The 21422-nt window shown below is 43.0% G+C and overlaps 1 protein-coding gene across 1 annotated transcript in view; it reads right to left on the bottom strand.

Annotated features, from left to right (window-relative positions):
• The window catches only part of LOC144756263 (complement factor B-like), a 531456-nt gene that overhangs the window by 364033 nt on the left and 146001 nt on the right, over nt 1-21422 (bottom strand). The window contains exon 7 of the mRNA XM_078645908.1: nt 18869-19007. Coding sequence (XP_078502034.1) covers nt 18869-19007 — 139 coding nt within the window. The remainder of the gene's footprint in view (nt 1-18868; nt 19008-21422) is intronic.

Genomic DNA, 21422 nt, shown 5'->3' on the forward strand with positions numbered 1-21422 from the left:
ATTGAGTTCTGCACAAACTGTCAGGATACCAATGTTCTCCAACTGGCTCTAATTATGCCTCCACAATGCATTATTAAACGAGCCAGTATCTGACGTGGCCACACCTGCATATGTGTTATATGTCGAACTTGCAAAGATCTTTCCAAATAACAGACACAGTATCCAAGATAAACTTGATGTTCCATGCTCTCACTATACACACTAAACTAGCGAGGCAGTCTAGAAATGTAGCATTACAAATTATTCTCATGCGAAACAAAATACCTAGCCTTCTCTAAACAATATCAAAATTGTGTGTCGTGTGCAAAGCAGAGCAGAAAAAAAAAATGGCGTTTAAGCTTCTAATGAACCCATGCTAACATAACACGGTGTGAGTGCAAGGCTCAGCCAACGACACCCTCCCTCGATAGAAGAACTTGATATAAACGTGGGCGAACTAGGAACGCAGAGTCCAAGCCTGAAAAGCAGAGTCAACTTCAAATTTCCCTAAAAAATTATTCGCTGTTTGATAGAAAACAGTAACTAAATAATAAAGAATAGGTAGAAAAATCAAAGAGTCTTAATCCAACAGCGTATAAGCACAGAATGTAGCAACAGCCTCCAAGAGGAAGTCATTGTTCTTATCTGAAAACATTTCAGTCATCCAATTCAATAGTGGGAATGAACATACATGTTGCTCAACGACCGGAGCCTCTCATACCATCGGAGGAAAACTCGGGTCATCTTCAATGTAACTGCGTGCCAAGAAGTCATGCGCCGCTGCAAAAACATTTCAACGTCCCATTATTCCATGTATCGCTGCTAAGGCCATAATCCCGCCACCAGAACAGAGCAAGTCATGAACCACTAAGGGGCTCATCAGCTGGTCATAATCCGCGTTGGGAGACACCGTACTGCAGAGACACAAATCCAGGGCCCAGTCGAAATCGCAGCTCAGGCAATAAAAAACAGGCTGAACGCATGTGAAAAAGGAGAATCGAAACGATATTCCATAAGCTGCACTCAATGTAGCCAGAGGCAGCGCTCCGTAATTACTAAGCATTTGATTGCGCAGCAGCAACAGCCGGGACATATTGTCGGGTGCTGGAGGATCTGCATCCCTATTTAAGCAAACAAATTAATAGAAGCACACCGGCAACTAATACGACTATTAAGGGGAATCCACCAAAGATGCTGGAAAACATCGAATGAAAAAATGCCGAAAAGACACCAATTATATTTCGAAAAGTACTCACAAGACCACTCCTTCTAACTTTAAAAAAGTAAGAACCCCTTAGTCAAGGACGCATTAAAGATACTCTGAATTAACTCCCCAAAATACAAAGGCACGTCTGTATTTAATAAATCATACACTTCTGTGCGGGTGTTTACTACATGAAGGACAAATGTTTCTCTAGCAGATGTAAGAGCGACCTCTTTTTGAGACAATAGCGCTCTTATACGGCTCACTTGTTTAACTCTGCTTTCAAGGTCGGAATGGACGGCCAGATGGAAACATCCAGCTTCCCATGCAGAGGAGTAAACACAACTTTTTTTTAACAAACCACACGCTCAGTTACCGTAATCATGTAACCGATGCCTGGTAACATTGCACAACAATCTGCATTATTTCAAATGAAATAACTCACGTTTCCAGTAAACTGAACGATGGTATGATAGCAGGTGTCGCAGTGCCTTTCAAAACTCACACCAAATTAGGCGCATCTTGATTACAAGAGCCATGCAATTGCATGTGTCTACAAATTAAGGAGTGATGTGGTGCTATTGTGCAATCTTCGCCATTCACATAGACTTCTTTTCCCTCCCTCAGACACCTATATGTACATGATAATAACCAAGTTTAATGGAGATAAGCACTGCCTAAACATCCATTTCCGCCTATACCATAGTATTACATGCAAACCTCAAACTTAAACAGGCTAAAAAGTACCGTTATGATACCGTGGATAAGCCACACAGCTGAATCAGATCTCCAATGAGTGACCACTTCTAACCATTCTCAAAGCGCGCCCTGTGCTCTGATTTGACAGTGAGAGAGTGATCGCACCATAGTTTGTACAGCTAATCATTCTCACCACACGCTACAAATACGCTTTCACGTTACGCGTCGCATCAAAGCTTCCGTGTGACGTCATGTACGGCGCCCCATACGCAAAGACGCGAATGTTCTTAATTGTTTAAAAACATATATTTATGTATTTATTGAATAAACTAACAGAACACATTATCTAGGATAATTGTGAAAACATTTTTTTAAAGTTCCAATAATCCTACATTACTTTAAAAGCAATTACACCAGTAGCGGTCAAAAGTCATGTGTACTTGCATCCTAAGAACACCGTAATAACAGCGTAACCGTACGCAAAGCCATGTGACTTTAAAAGAAGAAATTTCATTGGTTCATAACACTTCCTATTCCAACTGTTGATACTTCCGTCCCATTTTAAAAATTCTACTTTGATTTTTTAAAAAGAAACATCTCTTCTGAGAATCTTGTCAAATAGAACGAAGTTTACCATATTAACAGCAATGGACTCATCTTCCAGCCATTCTTCAGAAGAATATTTCATTCCTAAAGAAACTCCAAAGAAGAGGAAAGAAGATCTAATTTGGCAGTTTTTTACTTTTCCAGAAGGGCAAAAAAGGTTAATGCTCCAAAAGTAACCTGTAAAATTTTCTAAACTCTTTCAAGGGGTAATCCATCTAAAAAAAACTCCTTTAGCACAGCAAATATGGAGCGACACGTAAAGAACTTACACCCCAACAACTTTGCTCGAGCTGCAACACAGAGGTTGAAGGACAACCCACCTGCTACTGCACCAAGCACATCAACTGCTGCACCAGCATTTTCAGCAAACAGTCCACGCACACAAATTCATCCTGATTTTGCTCAAGTTAAAATTCTATACATTTATTGCAATAAACTTTTGTGTTATGGGAAACAGTCTATTGACCTGATAAAACGCAGGAAGCAGGAGCATCACTGTCCTCGACAATACTTTTTTTTTCATTCTTTTCTTCCTGTTGGACACTACCAAGCCCCCCATTATAGAAAAAAATTGCCCCCGGGATTTCGCCCCCCTGGGAGCTAATTAGGAATAAAACGAACTTCTAGTTTTTTTTTCCTTTTCCACCGCGTACAAGTACAATACGCGTGCAACGCATTTTTTTTATTTTAAAAAAGGTGCGCCTAAACATCCATGTGATACCCCCTGAGCAGGCACTCCGGTCCCTGATGGGATGAGAGACAATGCTAGCCTGCAATCGCCAGGTAACAATCTGAAGGTACATATGCAAAATCTGGAGAATCTTAGAAAAAACTAAATATTGAAGTGGTGGGAGTGGAACTCACGCCAAAGGTATCTCGATGTGGGCCGGATCCCAAGAGGGTTACTGATCTTGGTGGCACCCACCTACGAAAATCCTGATCCAAAAATGCTCAAAGAATGGGCGTATAACAGCGCTGAATCATCACAAGTCATGCTGCTCATACTGATCAAATATGCAGTCAGTGACAGAGAAGCAATTATGAGCAAAATTGAGAGCATGCTCAAAGAACTTGACCAGTTCCCTAATAAAGAAGAAACAGCAAAACTGCAGACAGAAATGACCAGTAGACTGCAGAAAGATAAACAGAAAATTAAAGAGCGGAAAGCGGTAAAAGTTCTTCGCGATAAATCGGATTATCAGAAGGGGAGAATTTATACCTTCTCAAAACATTTAGACAATATTAGACGTCAACAACGCTCCGCAAGTGCACAACCCACGATGCAGCAAGCGAGTGGATACAGCAGCTCGGAACAGAGCTCAGAGGTAGACACTGATTTTGATGAGAGCAAAGCTACAGGAGGTGTGGGCACTGGCAGAGAGATACCATCAGTCCATGAAGAGCTTTGTTTTTTACGTCTGGACAGGACTTTTAACCTGCAGCCTCGGCCACAAAGACAAAATTGGAAGAGGAAGAGGAAAATCAATAGAAAAAGCAGACACTGCGGAAGAAAGTGAAAAAAATCCAACAAAACCAACACAGAGAAAGTAACATGCGAGTTGGACATTGACAACACAATTATAAATCTTTCAGACATGGAGTTACACAAAGAAGAAGAAAATATTTTATCACTAGGACTGTCGTTTTGCTCCACGACTAATTTTGATTATGGACAAACACAAATTGTTTTTTTCCATTTTATGAGGAAACTGAAAATACAAAAATACTTCAAGGGAAAGTCAAGTCAAATACAGAGTGTCAGTGAAAATACTACATCAATAAGAAATTTGGCAGTTAGGGACATGTCACTATTGCATGATCTAGATGAACTACAAGGAGGAACACAGCAGATATAGAAGAATTAGCAGCAGAAATGGGACTAGATATATATGGCAGCATATGCACTCCATTCAAGCCCAAATTGTTTTTTCTGCCCTTCATGCCCGAGACTCTTTGGACATATTTGCAGAAAATGTGATAAGTGATTAAAAGCGACTTGCAATAGAATCTAGCAGTAAATTCTTGCACAAAGAACACAATCTCTGAACGTAATATTCTCAGGTGATCAAGAAAGTTAAGGATAGACAAGACATAGTGGTAAAATGGTCTGATAATGGGGCAACGTAGTACTCTGGCCTCTAGAGATGTACACTAAAGAAGTACATAGACAACTTCAAGACAGGGAGTGTTATTGCAGGGTTAGTCCAATGAGCATTCAAGGGATAAAAGAGAAATTCCGCACAGAACTGTACAGATGGAGGAGTCCGAGGTTGATCTCCAAGGGAGAGCTAGATTTTTTAAAAATCGATTTCCCAGTTACATCAATACTATGCCTAATTCCGAAGGTATATAAGAACGCAAGTAACTCACCTGGTCATCCTATAATTTCAGCCATAGGAGGTTTATTCAAAAGCATATCTAGATTTATTGACCATTTCTTCCAGGAACACGTATGCAATTTACCTTCATACATAAGGGATACTTGAGACTTCGTGCGTAAAAGTTATGATAAACCTTGGGACGAATCCTATGTCTTAAGGACCCTAGATGTCATGACCTGCTATATGAGCATTATACATGTCGAGGGTATCAGAGCATTAAAACACTACTTAGGCACCAGACCCAAACATTTACACCAGCACACATTTATTCTTCTTAGCATGGCCGAATGGTATCTTGAAAACAATCTCTTCATGTATGATCAACATACCTACAAACAAATTCAGGGGACAGCTCTGGGTACCTGCTTTGCCCCCAGCTATGCTAATTTGCATATGGGTTGGTGGGAGGAGCAGGTACTTACATTCAACCATGCACAAGAATGGTCAGTAAATGTGGTTATTTGGACCAGCTTTATTGACGATTTATTCATCTTGTGGAAGGGGTCACCAGAGTTAGCACAGGGATTCTCACAGGAACTCAATAATAGTAACCTGACCCTCTAGTTCACAAGCGACATTAGCACAAAAGAAGTACACTTTTTAGATCCAGTGGTACATGTAGACAATAGCAGCATTCAGACAAGAACATATAGAAAACCGACATTGGACAGCTCTATCCTACACGCTAGTAGTTTTCACCCCACCAGACTTAAAAACAGTACCCACCCCCTATGTAGAATGTCTGCATATGAAGCGCAACTGCAGCAGTGAGGAGTTGTTGGGTGAAGCACAAAAAGGTCTATTTAAGAGACTTATGGTACGAGGCTATAGCCAGGAAGTGTTGATGTCGACAGAGGTCAAAGCGAAAACCAAAAAAACAGAGGATTTGTTGTTTGGTACAAAGAAGAGCGAGAAACAATCTAATGACGCAGGCCCAGTGCGTTTAAATATAGGATACTCGGCCTACCATGCCAGACTACGTAACATCTTATATAGACATTGGAACATTGTCAAAAGCGACCCGATCATAGGCCCTGAAATTCCCTGTGCCCCTCTTATATCATCTAAAAGGACACAATCCATGCGTAGGGAGCTGGTGCAAAGTTCTCAGCAGGTCTGGAGTGGGTCTGAGTGATTAAGAGTGAATAGGGGATTCCAAAAATGCGCGAAATGTAAGGCATGTCGGTATGGCTGTAACATGAAGACCATACAGTCACCCCGTAGAGGAACACCGATTGAAATCAGAGGATCATATAACGGCAAAAGTGAATTTGCTCTGTATATGCTTGAGTGGACTTGCCACAAGCAGTATGTGGGGAGCACGATACACAAAGTCCATATCAGAATATTGCAACACCATAGAGCTATAGCCTATGATGACAAAAGCTACCCTGTAGCAAGACATATAAATCAATGTGATCAAAGAAATGCGAAAGATCTAGTATATTTTGTCATTGATGCTGTCCCTAAGAGCCCTAGGGGAAGTAATAGACAGCTTCAACTAAGGAGACTAGAATCAAGGTACATATTTATGCTGAATACTACAATACCACAGGGATTGAACTCTGATGAAGAGTTAACGGTACATCTTTAGCTATACACTCCCGCTTCAGCAGGCAGAGGTGCTTGGTATACTTATTTTACAACTATTCCCACACTTACTTTTGATTTATTTATTTTAATTTTCATTTTTTGGGAATGTATAGTCATGGTATTTGACATGAATATGTGATATAGAACAGTTGTGTTTAGTCATTACAGTGGTACAATGGGAGCAAAGTAGTAACCAATGCTGTTGAATTCCCATACCGGGGTCAAGGCCCACTGGGGCATGAACAATGTTTCTGATTATTTGTCATAGGACGATGTGTGCATATTAACAATGATATTGTTTGCTCACTATGAGCATAATTTGCAACTGTTCTATAAGAACCACAATATGACACCGTAAAGATGGAACCAGACTATTCAATTGTGGAGGAATTACAATTGATAAAATGTATTTGGAAACATGTTTTAAAATCTCCTTTTACAACTCTTTCTAGATTTAGTAAATAAGTGTCACGTATATTGGTATATACTATTTTTAAGGTTTTAATTTAAAGTATGAGTTTTGAATTTTGTTTACATGTCGCATAGACAAGTGATTCTTTATGTCTATGATCCTGAAAGGGTTACCATTATAATAACTCGCTTAAATGGCGCCCGACTATGTGAGCAAGGTGGTATGTCCACCGAAACAGAAACCCCCAGATTTAAACAACTAAGATGGGGAGGGAGAAGTTTCCTGCTGCACGCAGCTAAGACCTGGAATCACTTGCCTCTTTTCATTAAGAACAGTCCTTCTCTCCTGGCATTCAGAAAGGCTGTAAAAACTTGGCTTTTCTCGGAATAGTCTCCCCTTCTAGTTCTACAGGCATGTTGGAACATCTGACTTAGCGCCAAGACGCCCTAGGGCATTCGTGCGCTTTACAAATTCTCAAATCTCAAACAAGCTGTGAAACGCGTCAGGGCCTTCTGTTGAATTTAAACTGGTGTTAAATTATCCACGGTGTCAGCGCCTGCTTCAAAACTGGGGAGCGAGACTAGTGCTTATATATAGCTATTCATATTTAAATATTCAAATATGTATTAATATTTATTGATAATTATTTATTTATGTGACTCTTAAAATGTATATCGAATTACAGTTTTTTTAAAGGTTGGTGCAGCATTGTAATTTCAGCATTTGTGCTATGATATTCATGACACTAGCAGTTATGTTTTATCCAACCTATCTATATAAACTATAAATAAGATTTGAAATAGAGGTTTTTATACATGATTTTAATGTATGAATTGCCTAATGTGCTAAACTAGTCTATTTTGTTATTCAGCAATGCACCCTAGAGCCTCATACTCGGCTCCAACCCCTTGGCCTGGGACGACTGCTGGTGGCCGACGGCACTAGGAGCACCCCCTACACCCACCAACCATGCACGAAACCTAGGGCTCATCCTCGACTCCACACTCTCCATGACAAAGTAGCTCATCGCCGTCTCCTCCTCCTGGTCAACACCCTCTGCATGCTTCGCAGGATCTTCAAGTGGATCCCCACCGAAACTAGAGGACGGTCACCCAGGCCCTCGTCAGCAGCAGACTGGACTACGGCAACGCACTCTACGCAGGAGCCCCGGCCAAACTCCTGAAACGACTCCAACGCATCCAGAACGCCTGATCCTCGACATCCCCCGCCGCAGCCACATCACACCCCACCTGAAAGACCTGCACTGGCTCCCCATCACAAGGCACTCCGCGACACCGACCAGCGTACCTCAACAGACAACTCAGCCCTTACACCCCCGCCCGCCAGCTCCGCTCTGCAGACCACGCCCTCGCCACCATCCCCCGCATCCGAAGAGTGACAGCCGGCGGCAGGACATTCTCCCACCTCGCCGCCAAGACGTGGTACACCCTCCCCATTCGCCTATGGCAGACCGAAGACCTTCTAACCTTCAAGAGACTCCTCAAGACCTGGCTCTTCGACCAGTAGCAGCACCCCCCCTCCAGCGCCTTGAGACCCTCACAGGTTTACAAATGCTATGATTGATTGATTGATTGAGCCGCACGTTTGAGTAGGTTTTCTACCTCTACTACTTCTGTCACATGTGGTGTCAGGTGGGGGTTTCACTACCAATAAAAACTCAGTATGTACGTAACACAGTCATGTGACCAAGGGCCAAGGGGCCCGAAATGCGTCATGAAGGAGCACTGCACTTTAACTTAAATAAATAAATACATTTTGACACCAGCTTAAGAAGAAGTTGTCCGTACCTGTTTGTTTGTGCGTCAAGGGCATAAGGGAATAAGGGAGCGTAATTGGATATATATATATATATATATGTGTGTGTGTATATATATATATATATATATATAGATAGATAGGTAGATAGGTAGATAGATAGATAGATAGATAGATAGATAGATAGATAGATAGATAGATAGATAGATAGATAGATAGATAGATAGATAGATAGATAGATAGATAGATAGATAGATAGATATATCTTCCAAACGAGTTTCCCCATGCAGAGACGCACTCAACAGCAGATAACTCAGCAGAGTTTTTATTTTGCAAAGCAAACCTGGTATTCTTGCGTTTGAATAATTAGATCGCCTGACACGTATATACATATACATATATATATATATATATATATATATATATATATATATATATATATATATATATATATATATATATATATATATATATATATATAACAAGAATCCTCTTACAGAAAGAAGACAGAGGCCTGAGGGGATTTCTGAAGGAACAGCCAGCTTTATTCAGAACGGTGCCAGCAGCGGCGAATGCATTTCGGTCAACAGACCTTCCTCAGCGCCCAATACCGTGTCCTTTCCAAATAATTCCCACACTGCGTGAAATACTTGACTGCACTCATAGCTCCTCCCCCTAATGCTGTAGGCTCACCTGAGCAGCTCCAATTAAGTCCACGGAACTGCAGTTCCCAGCATGCACCGTCTCGGCAAATTTCTGGTCAGTGGCGTGAGGGGGAACTTAGACAATGGGTCCGTGCTGTCACAGGTGAGTAGGAAAGGACTGTTCACATCGCCCCCAATATAGTAGTCATTCCTCTTTGTCCCCTCAATGCTGCCACAGCCATTTCCACAATGCTGAACATTACGATTCGAGCTGCCAAATGCGAGGCTTGCTGCTCATGGAGATAAAATACCTCCTTGCTCGTACATCAGCATCACGAACTCGTAGCAGGATCGACCAGAGACATATATTGTTGGTTTGCCCAAAGGCAGAAGAGAGAGCGCAGAGACCTGCATTGTGGTGAAAATGTAACAATGGGGCTGTACTTAATTCAACATAATCATTACTCAACTGGGGCAATATGAGAGAAGGATATGTTTAATTGCTTGTGAACTCGATTTTTGAGAGATGTAGCTAAAATGATGAAATATCTGAAGTAAAATATAAGAACGCATTGACACACTATAGGAAATTGATTACACAAGCGAAGATCACCTAATATTTTAAAAGAGTTCTGCGAAGCCCAAAACCCTCAAAGAGAAGCCTTTCAGATCATGAACAGCTTCTCGTCTATTGACAGCATTAGTCAACCTGCACCGATTTCTCAAGAGCACTGCAATGATCTGAGTAGGTTCTTTACTGAAAAGATAAGGCCAATTGAAGAGGCCTGAATAGATAGCCCTAAGATTGGGATTGAGAAATTTGAGGAGAAGAAACAAGACCAGCCACCTTGACCCCTCTAAACCAAGAATCTTTACAGCACCTGTTGACCAAAATAAAATCAGTCACCCCCAAAGATCCTTCTCTGCCCAGGAGTATGCATGCTATAGTCCTGGTCATAGTAAAGCCACTTAATGACCTGTTAAAAAGCACTTTGAAGATGGAAATAGTTCCTGATGATTTTAGAAAAGCTGTTTAATAAAAAAGAAACAGTGGTGACTCAGAAATACTCAATAACTACCATTATTATTATTAACTACTGTTGCCTTACTGTGCCAAGCTCCTTGAATCTCTTGTTGCCCAGGACGTTTCTCAACCCTCAGCAATCAGACTTTAGTCCCAAACATAACTCTGAAACTGTGATACTATCAGTAAATTGATGATCTTAGGAAGGACCAGGACATGGGCCTCATTTCAGCATTAGTCCTGCGTTATCTATATGAAACATTTGACATGGTGAACCATTCTATACTTCTCCGCCATGTAAGGTCTGCAGGCATTTCTAAGATGGCAGATAACTGGATGGCCTTATTTCTGAAATCAAGCAGTACAATTGTCCTCAATTAGGATGGCAGAGGCTAAAATTACTAAACAGAATAGAATCCACTTGGGAGGTGGTGGTGGTCCCTACAATGGTGGGGAGCACACAGTGTTGTTTAAATACTCCTCACACACCAACAGGCCCCTTGGTGTCATGCTTCATCATCGGGGTCTTCGCACCCCTCTATGGGATGCGACGTGCTACGACCGACGACAACGTGGGAGCACTTTCTGTGGACTATGTGTGAATGCGTGTGGGGTATTTAAAATGTGAGTGGTGAAGTGGTGAAAGTGATACTTAAAAAATACCTGGCTCGTGAGGTAAAAAAGACTTTAATTAAGCCCCCGGCTGGTATTATTAAAAAGGGTGCAGTGTGAGGTTACTGGTGTATAATTATGTACATTAACCTCTTTTGTGCGTCGACATGAACATGTTTCGGAGTGCGAAACTCCTTCTTCAGGACTGGAAATGCACAAAGATCCCCACCTTACTCACATGGATGTAGATGTAAAAGTGTATTATAAAAAAATTGTGACGTGAACTATAGGTCTTATGTACCGAAATTGTAGTTCAACGCGTAGTCTCTGCGCCCATTTGGCGTTTTTATCAAGACCTGGAGGGAGAGAAGGACATAATCAATACCTTTCTCATTATGCAGTTGTGACTGTCATATAGGTGTCAATGACCTTAAGGACAAAGAATATGCATATATATATAGGGTTGCAGATTTCCTCCAAAGATCGTACACCCTGTGGATAAAAGTAACAAAAAAGGACAAGGACACACATATAGACACATAACACACATGTTGGATTTGGTAATGGTTCCAAAAGTTCCATGACGTATGTGGATGAAAAACAACAAGGTAGAAATTGTCTTACTTAGTGTTTTAGGTTACATTGCCTCATGAGCCATTAGCGCATTTTTGGGGGTTCCATCATGCTAAGTTCAGTGATCTGTGGGCATGAGAAAACCTTGTTTAGGATCCGCTACTTACATCCACTGGTAACCCTTCCTTTATGTCTGATATGCTGGTGACTCACGGTTTTGCAGGAGACGATCTGCCCTCTTCCCCTCAACGCGGCTCTGATGGTTGTGCCGTTGTGGGGAGGGCTTGTGCTTTATATACCCTGGTGTATCCTGTAAATGACCAATTAGCGGGTAGATTGAAGGGGGATGTATGCCCAAACATGGGATGTTATACTTATCGTTCGCCGGTAAGGCGCCATTGAACAGTGTTCGTTTCTGGCGCATGCTCAGTAAACGGCGTTCTATTGCGCAAGCGCCCTGGTTAGAGACTAGGCTGTTGCACATGCGCAGTTGGTACCGTGGTTCGGCATGTTGATTATTGTAGTACTGGTGAAACGCTCCATTCAGCATGATCAGAAATTTGAGCGTTCCGGTTGTGAAAAGAAATTAAAGGTTTTAATGGGCATAAATGTGAAAGTAAAGGTACATAATAAAGACTACTGCCCAAGAAGCACCTGTGAGTGCTATTGATTAAGCAAATGGCTATGGAGAGTAGGAAAAAGCCAATGTCAGCTAGTCATTGCGCAATATGGCTATTTTAACATGAACCTAAGCCAAATACCAGTGATAATGGTATTTATGGAAGAAGAACAGACTCATCAGATCTGGGAGACAGAGGATGCAGAGGGTCACATAGGTTCACAGGTACCTCATGAAGGTTATTATGTTATCGCAGTTGGCCCCATGGTATGGCATCATTGAGGCCTTCTGTGTCTGTGCCCAAGCGGAAAACCCATCTTTGTTCCTTTTCAAAAAGGCCTGTTTCAGAGGGTAACTGTTCAATAATGGTCCTTGACACAGTGCTGCCTATCTTCGTTGTGGATTTTCTACATCTCACATTACTCTTGTGTTCGTTAATCCTCACTTTTGCGGGTCTGGTGGTCATGCCCACGTATTCTAACCCACAGGGACAAGTGATGAGGTACACCACGTTCTTACTGTTGCAATTTGTAAAATTGCGTTGTTCCCACTTGCTTCCATTTCTAAAGGTGAGAGCCAGGCTTTTTTTCGTAAGGTGGCAGCTACTACAATTCCCACAGGGATGGTGTCCTTGGATTCCCTGTAGCCTGGGTTGTTGGTTGGGTTTATTAGGTGGTCTGGTGTGTACTAGGATGTCCTTAAGATTTTTACCTCTCTTGTGGGCAAATAATGGTTTCTCTAGGTCTAGGGTCCCGCTGGTTAGTATTCTCCAATGCTTATTAACCATCTTAGACACTTGGTTCGAGTGCGAGCTGTATGTGGTGACACATACTGGTCTTGCTTCTGTATTGTCTTTAGGGACTCTGTCCTCCAACAGAGCTTCACGGTTGTTATTCCGTGCCCTCTTCATTGCTGAGTTGATTACTCTGTCTGGGTAATATCTCTCTTTCAGTTTCTTTTTGAGGTCTTGGGCCTGCACTTTGTATTTGTTTATATCCCTGCAGTTGCGGCGTAGGCGAAGAAACTGCCCATATGGCAAGTTTTCTCTCAGATGACGCGGGTGGAAACTGTCGAAGCGTAGTAAGCAATTCCTTGCGGTAGGTTTGAAATGAGTCTCTGTTTTAAGGTAACCTGAGTCATGGTAAATGTTGAGGTCGAGGAAGACCATGGATTTGTTGGACATGGAGTGAGTGAATTTCAGGTACGTATTTTGATTGTTTAGCCAAACTAGAAAGTCAATTACTGATTGCCTGTTTCCTTCCAAGATAACTAAGACGTCATCTATGTATCTTTTCCACGTTTGGATTTTGTTTCTGAAAGGGTTGTCAGGGTGGAGGATCTTAGTGGTCTCTAGGTGGTGCACATACAGTCCCGCCAGGCTCGGCACGAAAGTGCTGCCCATACTGGTACCGTGGCATTGTAGGTACAGAGTGCCCTCGTACTCAAAGAAGTTCTTTGTTAAAGCAGTAGAGATGCACTCCATTACAACCCCACGTGGGGTTTGATATTTCCATGTGGTTGAATGTAGTACTTCCTCAATGATGAGGAGACTCTCGTCGTGGGGCAGGCTGGTGTAGAGGCTCTCCACATCCAAACTCAGCAGTATCTGTGAGTCAGGGTCAAATGGGAGGTCCTTTAATAACTGGAGGACAGCTTTTGTGTCCTTCAAGTAGGTATCCGTTCGCCTGGACTAATGGTCTAAGAAAGGCGTCTGCATACTTCGATAGGGGTTCCAGGATAGATGTTATGCCTGATACATGGGTCTACCAGGTGGTTGTGTCAGGCTCTTGTGTATTTTGGGTATGCGGTAGAAGTAGGGGGTACGTGGTTTTTTTTGCGTGAGGAAATCCCCTTCTTTTTTGGTGAGCCAATCATGGGCTAGGGCCTCCTCAACCATAGCTCCTATCTTAATCCTCAATTGTTCAGTGGGGTCCTCAGGTAGAATTCGGTAGTGGTGTCCCACAAGGGTGAGCCCTCATGCCTCATTTATTCAACATTCACATTCAAGCCCTGATAAAGGAACTGAATAATAGTGGGTGTCAGAGTTCCTATCTCCATCCCTGCCTGTGCAATGTGGGGTCCCCCAGGGGTCGGCCTTAAGTCCGACCCTATTTAACATCTATGTGACCCCACTTGCCAGGCTAATTAGATCTTTCGGGATGGAGATAGTATCCTATGCAGATGACACCCAGATCCTCGTCTCTCTCTCTCAGTCAGATATCCTGACTGCCTCTAATTTTAGATCTTGTATGGAGGCAGTCGGGAAATGGATGATTTACAATTCATTAAAACTGAATGGAGAGAAGACGGAGGTGATGGTGTTCGGAGGGAAAGAGGATGTGTGGTCATCTGTCTGGTGGCCAGACTCATTAGGAGCCTGCCCTATTCCCACCTCCACTGTAAAAAATCTAGGGGTTATGATCGATCCCTCCCTAAATCTGGAAAAACAGGTTAATAGAACGATTTCCACCTGCTGGGGCATTATCTACATCCTTAGGAGGATCAGGCACTACCTGTCACTACAGGCAAGGAAACAGCTGGCAGTGGCCCTTATTGGCTCACGACTGGACTACTGCAATGCGCTGTATGTTGGACTGAATAAAAGTCTACTGCAGCGCTTGCAAGTAGTCCAGAACGCCGCTGCCAGGTTTGTCCTAGATCTCCCCAAACGTGCCTCAGCCACAGCAGCAAGAAAGCTGCTGCATTGGCTTCCCGTGGAACAGCGTATCCAACATAAGATCCTGTGTATGACCTATAGGGCATTGGCTAAAAACAGTACCACGGGTGTAGGATCTATCCTATCCCGCCATATTCCGGTCAGGAACCTGCGCTCTTCGAGCAAACTTCTTCTGTCAGTCCCCCGTTTTAGGAGGGCTAAATGGGGGGGTAGGGCTTTTTCCACCCTGGCACCTAAATGGTGGAACTCCCTCCCTCTGGATTTAAGATCTCTAGCCATTCTTCAGGCCTTCAGAAGTGCCCTGAAGACCTATTTATTTGTGCAGGCCTATCTGTAATGGTGACATGCCCCTGTTTATGATATTTTTGTTAGGCGCCTTGACACCTTCGGGTTACTGTATGCGCACTATAAATTTTATTCAATTCAATTCAATTCAATTATGCTGACGGCTCTCAGATATTGTGTTGATGGTCAAGCTGTGCCTCAGTCTCTATTTCAAGACATGATACGCTTTATTGGTGGTTGAATGAGGAGTAATTATCTTAAATTGCACATAGAACAAAACGAAATAGTGGAACAAACTTTTGGGTGTTTTTTTTACGGAGAGTTGAGGTGCTCATGGAATGATTCACTTAATAGTAATGACGCTAGTTACTATGCCTCTTGGGTGCTTGCAATGAAATATGGAGAAGAGAAACACCCCACTCCCACTTCCTCTCCTTTTTATGTAAACAGGTTTTTCACCCCTTCAAATTGCTTATATACTGGGCAGTCAGCCTTCAAATCCCATGTGTTATGTTCCCTTTGATAATTGAGTTACGTTCCTCCTCTCGTGCCGTATCTCCGAGCAGAGCCTTTACCGCATGTCAAGCCGCCGCCCGCTCTCTACCTGAGGTCTCCCTCTAAGCTTGTGTTTGCGAAACCCGAGTGCAGGCGAGGAAGATTATATGACACAGCCAAAACTCGGGCAGAGAAGGGAAATCACGGAACGCGAGTCCCAAGAGAGAGGTGCGAAAAAGAGAGAATAAGCCCTGATGAAGCCGGTTGGTTTTTGTTAACCACGGCGAAACGCGTTGGCTTGTGGGGATTGGAGTAGAAAAGAAATAAAAAAGATCAAGGAATTATACAAGAGCCCAATGATTTGTTCTATTGTATCTTTGAATGATATTATGGATAAGGGGTGTGCTGCAAAAACTGTGTTAAACAAAACAAAATAGTGGTTTTTAATGGCAATTCTACATCCTGGTCAAACTTTCCTGTCCCAGCGAAATGGGACCAGTACCGGTTCCCAAACCAATTGACCAACTATTTCCATTAAGACAGCAAATGAATGCTGTGGTCTCAAAATGTATTTTTACTTTGAGGACCCTTAAGAAACTACAACTGTTTCTATCTGCTGAATTGATGAGGACTATTAGGACAGTGATCCCTGCAGTTAATGAGGTAATGCAAACAGCATTTATCTTTCCCTCACAAATTGGGACATTGTGAGACTACAACTGCTTCAGAACGCAGCGACTAGGTTGGTGTTCAAAGACCCTTGCAGATCACACACCCTACTCCATCTGAAACTGTTTCATTGGTTACCGGTGAGGCAGCGCATTCAGTTTAAAATGTGTTGCTTAGTCTTCAAGTCTCTGCATGGGATAGTCGAGGATTTCTTGACTAGTCACGTGGCAAGATAACCCCTGGTGAAAAAAACTCCACAATCTTTTGGTGGTGCTGAGTTTTAGCAAGTCAAGAGTCAGTTGTCGCAAGTTCTCGGTGTTAGCCCAACTGCCTGGAACTCCGTCCCACTGCTTAACTATTCCCTCACTGAAATGAAAACTTTCAGGAAAGTTTTAAAAACCTGGCTCTGTGAATGCAAATGAATTGCACCCCTAAGGTTGGCCTCACCCTACAGTTGTTTTCATCTATATAAATATTGGATAAAATAACATAACATACCATCTGCACCTGAGCCTTGATTTGTGCTGCACAAACATCTTAACCTTAGGGAGCCCTGCCTAGACTCACAAGAGGGCAGACACCCAGCTAAAGGGGAAAGTTGGGTCGTACCCAAGGCCTGTAGCTCACGCACCAGTGTATTTTATTTTACCTGCCAATATATCCTGTGTGGTATTCAATTTTAACAGTGCATATTAAACTACTTGTCTTTTCTAAATAAAGCACTGTGTTGGCGCATCCATTATTATACTGATGTCTTGTTGTTGAGTTCAGAGCTTCCACACCCCCACGTTATGTTCCTGAGAAGCATGTGACTGCTCGCCATAGCTACTACCGAAAGGCAAGAGCTGAAGAGGTGTTACTAGGCCCAGTGTGCAGAGCCATAGAAGAAGTAACCCAGGATATCAGAGGCCAGTGATCCCAGCCCCCACGTCTGAGGTCCAGTAGCCTCTGTTTGCTCCATGGCCCTTCAAACGGGGTCTGAGATGCAGGGCCGCACTGGGAACCATAAGCGGCCCTGGCGAAGTACTCGGCCGCCCCCGAGGGGGGTGGTTGGAGGTGCCGCCAAGCTCTTTGCCGGGGCCGGTTTTCGGCCGATTTTGGTACAGGGCCGATTTTGCAGCTAAAACGGCCCTGTAACAAAAACGGCCCCCAGGGGCCCAAAACCGGCCCCCACCCGTGCAGCGCACCTGGGGATTGCCCGGTGCCCGCTATGGCCAGTCCGGCCTTGCTGAGATGTCCTGCAATATTAGGACGTACTTGAATATCAAACTGGTCAATTTTTATAGTCTCACTTAAAAACTCATTTTCTTTGTGCTGTTTGGAGACAAAAGTACTTATGGCAACTGCTCAGTCGACAGGGTGATGCCAACAAAATGACTCGGGCTGATATAACCAGGTGACTTTAGGGTCTGATCTTCAGACAACAACAGGGGGAGCATTGAGACACGGTGATAGTCTTCTGATTTGCACATTGGAATAAGGATTGCCATTCCATATCTCTAGGTTGAATTTCTGCACAGTGTACCAGAGGTAAAGCAGCGGATGTATGATGGTACTACGCAGTACATAACACCGCAGTACCATCACAACGCAGCTTTTACAACGCAAGTCGACTTGCGCTGTAGGGTGCTGGACTTAGGAATAGTATGATTTACTATTCCAACTCCAGCCTACGTGCAGTAGGGAAGGTGTTGGAATAGTAAATCATACTATTCCTTAGTCTAGAGCGCCCTCCAGCGCAAGTCGTGGTAACGACTTGCGTTCTAAAATCCACGTTGTACTGGTACTGCGGTGTTATGACCGCGTCGTAATGGTTGTTTCCCAAAGCAGGAGTAGTGAATTTTTATGAACATGTGCCTAGCCATGAGGACCAACCTAAATTACTCGATATCACTTACACTAACCTCCTTCTTCCTAGGCACCCTCTTTTTTGAACATCTGTGCTCACATTATGTATAAGGCCACGGCACACCCTTTAACAGGGTGTTCCGGACATATACCAAGTAAGTGCCCTTTATTACAGTTAATGTGGTGCTCTCAGCGAAGCCACAAACTCATGCCCCCCCCCTGAATATAGAGCATTAGTGAAAGGCAAACTGGATGTTTAAACTGCCAGTCTGCCTTTCTCTTTGTATGCAGCAACTTGACCTACATTACAAAGGGCAAATAGATCCCTCTGCACACAGGTGCAACAAGTGACTGCATATATCTGCAACAGAATGCCTGAGGGGGGTCCCCCTTTCAAGAGGCACTCTCGTTGTGGTGCACAGCCAGTGCACTTCTTGAAGGCTCCTTTGCCTCTGCTCCTGTGTATTTTATTGCATGGACACAGATGCAAAGGGTTTTCTCATTTGCATATGACCACACCCTCATGCAAATGAGAGAACACCCCTTTAGGATCGTGCCAGCAATACATGTGTGCTGCCGGGGTCATTCACATTACAGAAGGGGCTGTGCAAGCATCTGAAGCCTATTCTGTAATACCAAAGGGCCTCAAGGGCACAGAACACGGGTGCACACTCCACCTTAGCATTTGAGGCACTTTGCAAAATATGGCTCTTGGCACTCATTAATCAGGGACTGCATGCTGCACCACAAAACAACAGTGTCAACAACTCACCACTGTAATCAAATGCCTGCAGCAGCTCAACGACCTCGGAAGCATCAGTGGCTGCATCTTCTTCTAGGTCAACTAATATCTTCGTTTCTGTGGCATAGGTAACGACTGTGTACCTTGGTGTGATGTCATAGGTTGAGATCTACAGAAGGAAAAAAAGTACACATTACAGACATAATCTGCAATCCCAAGCCTATCTGTCCAAGGTTAAAAAAAACACAGCTAGCATAGGATAAGTGGGTATTCGTATATCCCCATTTCCACAGATTTTCATTCTCTTAGATTAGTAAAACGAAAAGGGCCCTATTACGATTTCGGGCGAAGGCCATCCGATAGCTCAGCAGTGACATTTAGCTCGACATCTGAGGCATCGGTCCGACCGCACTTTAATAAAACGGGTGGTACAACCGATGCCTGGGGGGGAATCCCTCTGCCTCTGACAGTATCAAGGAGCCCTCGGGGCGGATCGTAATCTCCAGAATGGAGGCGGTGCCGGCTCAGGCATTGCCGTGGGGATTAAGAAGCACGTTTCTGACAGCCTTTCTATGGTCATCTGACAGCCATAGAAAGGCTGTCGGAAACTGTCTTTGTGGATCCTTAGCAGGGCTCTCATTCGGCCGCAGCCTCTGCTATGAGGCCTGGGGGGGCACCTGTGTTGCCTCTCCAAACATCCATGCATCGTGCATGCCACATGGTGCATGGATGTTTAAAAAGTGCCTATTTCCTATTGCGGCCTGTGCTGCAACCCGTAGCACAAGCCACAATAGGAAAGATACACTTTCCGACCACCGTGAAGGCGTTCACATACTAATTTGGGAAGAATGGACCACCAACTTCTTGTCGGGCGGTCCAGTTTCCGACACGATGCCGGTCAGACGCTTGTCCGACCAGCATCATAATGGGGCCCTCAGTGTTTCTTTCAATATTGTAGCATGTCTTGACCTTTTGACTTATGTGGACACTGATTGACTGACTAATAGAAGTCGAGGACCCATCGGTTAAGCAGTTTCTATTATATGAACTTCAAAACAATTCACAAAAATATAGAGATCAAGTAAACATAAAACAAATATACAAATTGTAAAATACTTAATTTTATCCATGAACAAAAAAATACAAAAATACAAAATTTTATTTTAACATGAAGCCCACACAGACAGATTAAACCATGATGGCCTTTGCTTGTGCCTGGATTGTGCGGGATGTTCTGCATCAAATCTATTATTATGAGAAGTTTCTCTATTTCGATCGAACATAGGTCTCAGCTTTTAAGGACCCCTATGGAAAATGTTATTGATTAGAAATCCTGGTCAGGGAAACTGCTCTCCCTCGCGCAGCATCTGCTCATTTACTTAATTTCCTAAACAGTCATGAACCAGAACCACCTGAGTAGGCATTCTGGACCCGCAGGAGTCTGAAGACAAGATAATAAAAAATGTTGCCTTAGTGGAATGGATCAGCAGGGTTAGAGTTAGCAGAGCCAAGTTTTCAGCTTTACAAAAGGCTTGTGTAGAGCATTCCTATCCAGAGTACTCAAGGATGTTGGCTATACATATCTAAGCTGTGAAGGGACGCCTTTCGCTCAAATTGCCCAGGAATGTGACTTTAATAACTGTACCACATGTTTTAGGAGCTAAGGTGCCTTATCTAGGTTTTTTAAGGCCACACTGAAAGGTAGGGTGAGGAAACACTTTGGTAGCCTGGCGTTTATAAAGCAATGGAAACAAATATACATGATTGTGATTTTTGTGTTTTGAGAAACAAGTCACACCTAGTATGTTTTTCTTCAGTTACTCCTTTGGGATAAAAGTGCTTTTGACATTTCTGGACCGTATGGACTTTTGGGAAGAATACCGAAGTATGCATTTGTTTCAATTGACTATATGTCCAAATGGAGGTTACATTTGTAGATAATGTCATAGATTTTTTTTAATGCGGTGTTCCAAAGGGAAGGAGTTCTTTCCAAACTGGCAACTGAAAAAGGAATACAATTGACCTCTGCAAAAATGAGAGGATTTTTAGAGTATTGTCGCATTGAGCCTATTAGAACATCAATAATCCTCCTAGGAGCAATGGTTTAGTAGAACGCATAAACAGAATTCTAAAGGAACAGCTGCAGTTAGCATTAGTAAATGGAATGACTTGGAAATAGGTTTTTAAGGATGTGTTACGAGCAATGAGGACTGCATCACTTATGAGTACAGACGTATAACCCTTTGTGTTGTTGAGAGGTGGAGTTCCAGGATTAAAATTGAAGTATGGATCTGCTGTGGGCAAGGGGATTGAGATAAAATAAAAAAGTTGTTGATATACGCAATAGAGTACGAGAGCAGTATGCAGAGAAATAGAAAGTAAAGATAAAAGTACTTGAAGTAGATTCATTACGGATAAGAAAAACCGTGTCTACTTTGTAAAAAAGAATCGAAGTTTTCAGCATCTGCATGGGTATGTGTGAAAAGCTTAAGAGAACACACAGTTGTACCTGAAGAGTTGTGAAAAGGTGTTTGGAATTTTGACAGTCACAAGGGTACTCTCAACAATGGCTCAAATGGTTCAG

This window comes from Lissotriton helveticus, chromosome 5_1 (assembly GCF_964261635.1).
Source record: "Lissotriton helveticus chromosome 5_1, aLisHel1.1, whole genome shotgun sequence".
NCBI classification, from domain to species: Eukaryota; Metazoa; Chordata; class Amphibia; order Caudata; family Salamandridae; genus Lissotriton; species Lissotriton helveticus.